The 8,814-nt window shown below is 41.1% G+C and overlaps 1 protein-coding gene across 3 annotated transcripts in view; it reads left to right on the plus strand.

Annotated features, from left to right (window-relative positions):
* The window catches only part of MMS22L (MMS22 like, DNA repair protein), a 206,780-nt gene that overhangs the window by 40,792 nt on the left and 157,174 nt on the right, over positions 1-8,814 (plus strand). For all 3 annotated transcript variants that reach the window (XM_019520182.1, XM_019520183.1, XM_019520184.1), the window contains exons 8-9: positions 2,818-2,948; positions 6,508-6,621. In XM_019520182.1, the coding sequence (XP_019375727.1) occupies positions 2,818-2,948; positions 6,508-6,621 (245 nt within the window). The remainder of the gene's footprint in view (positions 1-2,817; positions 2,949-6,507; positions 6,622-8,814) is intronic.

The raw sequence follows: 8,814 nt of genomic DNA on the forward strand, positions 1-8,814 counted from the left end.
ATATATAAGTGGCTTTAAAGGGCAAAGAACAGATTTATATGATTAAGCTGTTTATGATAGCAACTAAATTAAAAAACAAAAGGTCATGGGATTCAGCTGAGGAGGTCAACTCCAAAGCAATTCAGCTTACTAGAGAAGAATTGTTAAAATACAGAAGAGGGCAGTATGAGTTGCCTAGTTGCAGATTATTTATGAACTGTTCATCTTTATGCTAGTTAAAATAAAATCAGAAAATATGTTGCAATTTTTTATTTCTTTCTGTAGTCATTATGGCGCACTTCACTGAAATACACAGAATAACTGAGTTACAACAATTGCAATAATAAATAATATGGGGCTGCAGAGTTACCCTAGGTGATTGGCATCTCGATCTGAGCCTGAGCCTAAATGTCAGTGTTATCACAGCAAACCTCTGCTTATGAGCCTGTGCTCTACAATTCTGCCACAGTCCATTGTGGGAGAACTGGTTTGTCCCTTGTGAAGGGAAGGCCTTTGGTGGCATTGGCAGCCAAACCATTTAGCCTATATCCTGACAGCAAGGTAGTCAGTTTCCATCTAAAACTGAAGGACAGCTCAGGCCTTAACTCATGACCAACCATGGGTTCAAATTATAACTAAACATGTACTCTAGGATATTGTGTGGATGGTTGGGGGTTTGGGCAAAAACACGTTTAAGTACGCAGACTGAAACTACAGTGTAGACATAATCTGAAAGCTAGCTCTTGTTTTTACCGTTATAGGATTGGAGTGAAGGAGGCCAACAAAACTTTCAGTTAAGAAGTGTTGGTACAGATGTAAAAAGGTAGATTCATATTTGTCAAGAATTATAGCAGTGATTTTTTTTTTCCAACTGTTTTAGACTCAAGGTGGCCTTCCATAATTTTTTTTTATGAATTTAGTGGCGTGCCATTTCAAAAACTAATTTCACTTGGTTGTTTTTGACTATGGAAAAATAATAGAGCAGGGGCCTCTAGCACGGGTACCACAATGTGGCACATGAAGGCATTTTGCATTTTACTTGCCGCTCTGCTTCTTGGATCAGGCCCCTTGCAGCTCCCCTGCCATCTGCCCTTGGCATGCCAACATTTTACAGGTCAAGGTTGCAGATGTTTTTGGCACTCTGCCCAAAAATGTTGCTGACCCCTGTAATAGAGTAATTTCTCTTTTGCAAAGAAGTCAGAAAGACTACAGTGGGTCAGAATGTTTTTGACACTATGGATTTCTACTTGAATCCATAGTGTGTCATGTTGGTTTTGTACACCTAAGAATGCTAATATTTTGTGTGGTAATGAGATCTTTTTAAGGGTGCTGCAAAATACTAGCAGTCTTAGGTTTGCAAACACCTACATATGACTCGGAAGAGATTTTGAATGGGAATCCATGGTGTCAAAAATGTAATTAAAGATTCAGTATTTTAAAAGCACGCTTCTTTTATTTACAGGACCCATAACATTTAGATTTGAACTGAGAGAAATCTCCTTGTTAAGAGAGAGAAAGTGTCAGCTTTTTGAGAACTCTTTCCAGAATGGTGGTAATACTTATATAATATGAATGAAGTTCAAGATTCTGTACAGAGAGTTTGAATGACCAAGTCCCATCTTCCAAAGAGCTTATGAGTTTTTAATGTAGACAGAGAGAATGTATAAAGAGAGACTGTAGTGAGGGAGGTGATTAAAAAGTAGTGTGGTTTAGTGAATTTGAACATCCATCATAGCTTTGCTGAGACTTTTTACAGTTTTTAAGTAACTGGATTTTTGTTTGGGGAAAATCCTGAATTTTTGGTTTCCTGAAATTAATGTTGCTAAGAACTCCCTGAGGAAGCAATTTGAAATCTTTAGGCTTTTAGTACTTGAACAATGTTATTTATCAACCAGATTCTGGTTTACAATCTAATAATCTTCATAATATCAGATTTATGTTTTAACATGGGGTGGAAGCTAAGGCGCACGGTTGACAGCCCAGAGGTTGCAAGTTTGAGGCCACTGCAGAAGTGCTCATGGCCCACCCCTCTCAGATTCTAAATGAATCTGTGAATTCTGCTAAATGCCTTGTTGCAAGAACAGGAGAAGGAAGGAAGGGTGATTGAAAATTCAGTAGGCAACCATTATACAGTTGCACATTTGACTGGGTCTTATATCCTTTATGCCTTGTTTTCTGTCTCTTCCCTTCTCTTCCCACAAGTATCTTAAGTGATATCCTTGCCCTGTTGATTTGTACAGCAGTTTCGTTATTGCCTTCAGTGGGACAGGATTTCACTTCTCACTTTCAAGAACAAAGTATGGGCCCAATTCTTAAAGTACTCTGTTATGTTGATGTAAGGTGTATGGCTTGTGAGATAAGACATTGAGGCATAATAGGTCACAGTACCCTCTTTTCTGTCTGTGACTGCTTCCAAGTGCTGTCATTGTCATATGGTCACATCAATCCTTTTATAAAAATACAGGGATTGTATCTTCCTTCCAGTAATAAAATTGTTTGTAGTCAGTTTGTATTTCTGTAAACATTTAGCAATTTTAAAACTCCCATTTATACATTGTACTGAAAGGAATTTGCAGGTGAAGAAACTTTTACTCTGGCAGTGCAGTCATTAAGAGTGGCCTTGTGAACTAGATGTAAAATTCCAACAGCTGTTTTGTCAAACTGTTTTAATAGTGATGGAGAAACTTCTTCTTGAAGAGTTTGTTTTTTAAACATAAAATAGAATAAAATCTGTATTGCCTAAATAATGTTACTAAAAATTGTCATCTTTCTGTATATCCATAGAAGCAAGCTCCTTCTATGAATAGTTCTCATATATTATATATCACTTTCTTTTAGGGCAAATAGTATATGCTCACCAGTTTGGGAACCAAACAGAAGGAAGTTTTACTTCTACCAGTTTATTTGATGCACACTGTGTAAACCTCATCTGTGATCTGATAAGCATGTCTATCAACAAGTATACAAAGGTATGTTTTGTTTTGTTTTTTTATTTTGTATGTGGAAACATCTGAAAACGCCAATCAGAGGGCCATATTGTGTCAGGTCTGTACTAGGGCAAGAAAATACAATCCCTTGTATGACTGTTTTAATTTTGCTTTTGATTTTAATATCCTCAAGGTTTAAAAAGTGTTACTTGTTACGAGTTTATATTATGTTGTATTTATTCATGACCATCTGGCAGCTGAATTAGAGAATAATTTAGAAATGCATCGTGTACAGAGATGAAGTGTGTGCCACATTTTATAATTTGTATGTGCTGGGTTTCATGCCAAACATGGAACAGTCTCAGTGTTTTAGAGCTATAGATACAGAAAATGTCTTTCCAAATTCTCTCAATGGGAACAAAAGGCGATTGACTATAATCTTGGCAGTTTACATAGAATGCCACGTTAAAGGTTATATTTACACTGCTCCTGTTTTTAACATCCTCATCTTTTCTATTCAGCATCTTTACATTTGTTAAGGTAAATGTCACTGTAATTTTTTGGGTTTTTTTTTTTCTTATATTGGCTGCCCTGATGCTCCTTCTTCCAGCAGTTGAAAACTAGGAAATCTGATAGTTCTTTTATAACACCCAGGTAGCCAATAAAGTAACTTTTATATTCTTTTTTGAGTGTGTATCATTAAGAGTCTTGCTATAAGTTACCACGTGACTCACGGGCGCAACATTGCAGGTTTTTGAATAGCAGTGCCCATCAGGGCATGCATGTGCTCTGTGCCTCTCTCTGCTCCTGTGCAAGTCTATCAAGAATAGATTGATCACAACTTGCTATCATATCCGTCTTGAGGCAAAACCCTTTTTAGTGCTTGCTAGATCTTACCCACACAGCATGAGTGGCAGGGTATATATCATCTTAAGTGTCCATTTCTCTGCCATCCACTGCCCATTGCAAACAGATCTTACTTCCACATCTTATGAAAGCAGGGGAAGTCTCCATGCCCTGTAGCTTTATAAGCCCAATTTCCTGTGCTAGAACCAAACATTGACTGCTGTGAAGAGGCAACACTGTTTTCTGAAGGGGTTATCAGCATTTCCAAATGAGACAGTGGCACATGCCCTGACAACTTCAAGTTGTTACAAGACCTGGTGAGACTTCAACCTTTGAAATCTTTGAGGTCCCAGAAGAGTCCCATAAGCTCTTTGGAATGAGATTCAAAACTTGTAAAATAAGAAGCAGGGTGATTTGTTGCAAAGTAAATGTGTAAACAAGGGAAGAAGCAGCGCTTAAAGATGGATGACATAAATGAAGCTTCTGTCCATATAAAATACTTTATAATCTGGGACAGAAGTTAAAATTCTTGCTATGTGATGTGCTATACTTGTTTGAAATTGCCATAGTTCAGGTTTAGATTCACCACTCCATCTTTTACAGATTTTCTTTCCAAGGAAATCTTCAATGATCACCATTGCTTGTGATTTACCCTTAAGTATACACCATTGGATTTCCAAATTCAGAATAGATGTAAATCGTAGAAAATTAGGGGTTGAAAGAGACCTCAGGAGGTCATCTAGTCCAATCCCCTGCTCAAAGCAGGGCCACCCCAACTATACATCCCACCCAAGGCTTTGTCTAACTGGGTCTTGAAAACCTCCAAGGGTGCTACCACCTCTCTGGGTAACTTGTGTTTTACTAGCCTCCTAGTGAGAGAGACTTTTTCCTAATATTCAACTTACACTTCCCTTGCTGCAGCATAAAACCACTGCTCTTTGTTCTGTCATCTGTCACCGCTGAGAACAGCCTAGCTCCATCCTCTTTGCAACCACCCTTCAGGTAGTTGAAGACTGCAGTAGTAGGAACGTAATTTCCATGCTAAAAAGACCATAGATTGAGGTATGACAGGAAAATAAATCAATCAGAAAACTAGATTGTGTAAGATAAAGTGAAGTGGAGACTCCTTTCTTTTAAATCTCATTATATTGTCTTCCACCTAGTGTATTTCTGTCACCTCTGCCCCCTTCCTGCTCGACTTTGTCTTTCTGTAAGCAAAACCTGAAGACTCATGTTAATTAGCTAAAGCCTATATCACCATTTTTGTGACTTCTGCCTTCGGCCAGTTGGAACATAGGACCTCAGTACAAAGTTACCAAAGTTTTATCTGTATACGTTGACTGTTTCAAGGTTTTATAAACTTGGATTTGGCAGTTTTCGGAGTAGGGGCAATTTTAGATTTTTTTTAAATGCTTCACTTAATTATTTTGTTTCACTGTTCAGAAAGTATAGAACTGAAAGATGGATTACAACAAGACTTTACATTTAGAACATGGTCTGAAAGTGATTTTTTTTTTTTAAATTAAAGAACAGTAATCTGATGACTCTTATGATTTAAAATGTATTCTGTCCTGTACATTAAAAACTATAACAGAACTGATTAACACCCCTACGCGCAGAAAAAGATATTACATTAGTATTATGCATAGGTGCTAAGGAAATGTCATTTAAAAATAACAATAATAAATACCATATTGTTTAAAAACTTTTTTGTACATTTCAAGGAACTTCAAGTAAACCAATCATCTTTTCTCTCTTCCCTGCTAGAGAGAGTGAATTACTATTTACTGTCATTCCTTTTCCTCCATGCTTAGAAACTAATTTTAATTTAATTACATAATATTTGAAACTGGTTCAGCCAGAGCTAAAAAGTAATGCTATGTATACTGTGCATGGAGTTAGAAAATGATTCCTTTCTTGTAGGTATGGGAGATTTATTTTAGATTAGTAATAAAAATGATACACTTGCCTCAAAAAAATCCATTGCAATTGTGGATAAATCTACCAGATTGCAAACAGAGAGAGAAGGGGGAAATATTACTACATAACTTCTCTGCATAAAAGGACCCAGGGGTTACAGTGGATAATAAGCTGAACATGAGCCATCAGTGTGCCCTCGTTGTGAAGAAGGCTAATGGCATACTCGGCTGCATTAGTAGGCGCATTGCCAGCAGATCAAGGGAAGTGATTATTCACCTCTATTCAGCACTGGTGAGGCCACATATGGAGCACTGTGCCCAGTTTTGGGCTGCCCACTGGAGAAAGGATGTGGACAAATTAGAGAGAGTCCAGAAGAGGCAACAAAAATGGTTAGGGAGCTGGGGCACATGACTTATGAGGAAAGGCTGATGAAATGGCTTATTTAGTTTAGAGAAGAAAAGACTGAGTGAGCATTTAATAGCTGCCTGAAGGGTGGTGGCAAAGAGGATGGAGCTAGACTGTTCTCAGTGGTGGAAGATGACAGAACAAGGAGCAATGGTCTCAAGTTGCAGCAAGGGAAAACTTTCTCACTAGTCGTTTGGTTAATCAGGTTACCCAGGAATGTGGTAGAATCTCCACTCTTGGAGGTTTGTAAGACCTGGCTATACGAAGTCTTGTATGGGATGATATAGTTGGGGATGGCCCTGCTTTGAGCAGGGGGTTGGACTAGGATTGGAAGGGACCTCAGGAGGTCATCTAGTTTTCTATGATAACTTGTAATTTGCCAATCCCTTTTGTTCTGTGAAAGAATGACATCTTATATTTTCTTAATTAGGTCAGACCATCTGAGGCTCTAACTAACCACCACTACCCTTGTACTTGCATTAAGGAATTATGGGTTCTGCTTATCCAGCTGTTGGATCACAGAAATAAAGGGTCTCATCCTGAGGTAAGCAATAATATTGCTATATGCAGACCATAAATAAATTATAAGAAAGTAGTTAAAGCCAAACATTCAGGTGTTGATTTTCTAGAGTCAAATTAACCACTAGATTATACAAGTTCACAGCAAGGGTATATACAGTTGAATTTTGCTCCATTATGAGCTTTATGCGCACTGATGTGCAGATGCAGTATGTTTTCTACAGCACCTTAGGCCCCATCCCTCAGCATTCATGTACTGATTCTAACCTTGCTGTGCAGTTGTTAGTGGTAGGTTATATTGCTGTTAGGGAGCACTCCTTGTGCCAGAAGAGGAAAGGAGTTGAAGTCATACAGTATGTTGCAGAAGCACAAAAAAAAGAGAAACTATTTCCTGTTGTTGCTGCTGATCCTGACTCTAACCGCACTTCTAGGCTTGTATCCAAGCAAAAGGCCCAGACACAATGTGTCCCTGAATGTTTCAGATGGACTCTTTTGAAAGCTGTCTGTCTTCATCTGCACTATGAATTTAGTCGATGTAGCATCAAGCAGCTTCATGATACAGCATTCATACTGAATACTGAAACTGTTCACTTAGAGGAAGTTGATGTAGAGAAAAGTCTCCTGGGTGAAAATTTTGTTGCTCATTATTAATCACTTTTGTTACAGTTGGACCTTATTAACTATGTCATTTTGCACCAGAGGGACTTGAACTGTGTTGGAGCCATCTTTCTTCATGTAGTAAAGACTGTTTGTTGGACTGGGACACAGTTCACTTAAAACTGTACCTGCATCCCAAAATATTTCATGACAGCTACAGAGCAACCTAGGGGGTTTAGATCTGGAAAAACTAGATGGCAAGGACAACTGTTAGAATCAGTGCATAATATTCACTACCGCTTTCCCTACTGTTGGTATCTTTTTAGAGGATGCTGATATTGAGGAAGAATGGCAAATCTGACATGATGCTGTGTGCTGCACATGTGAACACACTGTTGACTTTGTATGCAGGCAACAGTAAGACTGGTTTGATAATCATGTGGCCATTCAGTGTCTGCTCAAACAAAATCATGGCACTGTGTTAGGTTGTTCAGGCTCAACTACTCTACAGGTATTTTGTGGACCAATGATGGGACCCGTTAATGACATTCAAGATAAGATAGAAATACAGTGATTGCAGTTCCAGCATGCAGTGGCTCAGACCAGAAGCTGGGGGACACTAAAGCAGCCCTCCCTTCCCTTTCACAGGAAAGCTGAGCTGAGCAGGGTGTGGCCAGGCTCTGGCAGTCCTGAGTATGACTGAGGAGGGGTTTAAACCCCCATCTTGGCCTGCAGGGTTTGGAGGGTGGGGGAACAGCGACTGTGGCCAGACAGGAGCATGGCCAGACCCCTGTGGCAGGGGTGGACGAGGGAGAAAGCTCTGTCCACCACAGTGGTTACCTCACAACTGGGAGCAATCCAGGTATACAGCTTCACTGCCTGGCCCCACAGGAGGCCTCTTTCCCCTCCCACCTCCCTCTTCCCCTTTGTTGTGGGGCAAGCAGGAGTGCTCTGTGCGGTGCTGCCCAGTGGCTGGCTGGGTAGTGGGCAACCCAGGCCAGCTCAGGCATCACGGGGGCTCATGTGTCTGCAGCAAGCCCCTGTAGCAGGCAGCTGTCGGGCTTCAGGCCTGCTGGCACCTGTGAGCCAGCTTGGGTAGCCCATTGCTTGGCCAGCCGCTGCTCACACACACCACGCCAGGGTGCTCTCACTGACAGGGCTCAGTTTCCCTGTTATTGAACCACAGCTGGCCCTGCCATGTGGCTGCCTCGGCCAGGGCTGAGCAGGGCCAGCCTGAGCTGCGCTGATGGGGCCGTTCCCAGCAGCTGTGGCTCAGTGACAGATGCTCACTGGGCCGGCCTGGGCAGCGCCACACAAAGCCCCCTTCCCCATCCTGTGATGGTAGGGGGGAAGGAGGCGGGGGAAGAGTCGCCCTCCAGCACCACACAGAGCCTCTGGGACAGGGGGGTGGGGAGGAGGATTTTGGCTGGTCCTCCCTGGATGAGGTACCCCAGTGAGGGTTTGTGGGAGATTAATCCCCTCCCTGCCCCCTTAGCCTTAATGGGGCCATGCTGGGATGGCTGCCATCCTTGCCAGTGGGATAGGGAAGGGAGGGTGGGAATAAACCTCTTTTATGCTTGTGCTCCTTGGGGCACCCTGCAGAGGCTCACCCTCCCCTCAC

The sequence above is a fragment of the Gavialis gangeticus genome, unplaced genomic scaffold (assembly GCF_001723915.1).
Source record: "Gavialis gangeticus isolate Ggan-Ray unplaced genomic scaffold, GavGan_comp1, whole genome shotgun sequence".
Taxonomy (NCBI): domain Eukaryota; kingdom Metazoa; phylum Chordata; order Crocodylia; family Gavialidae; genus Gavialis; species Gavialis gangeticus.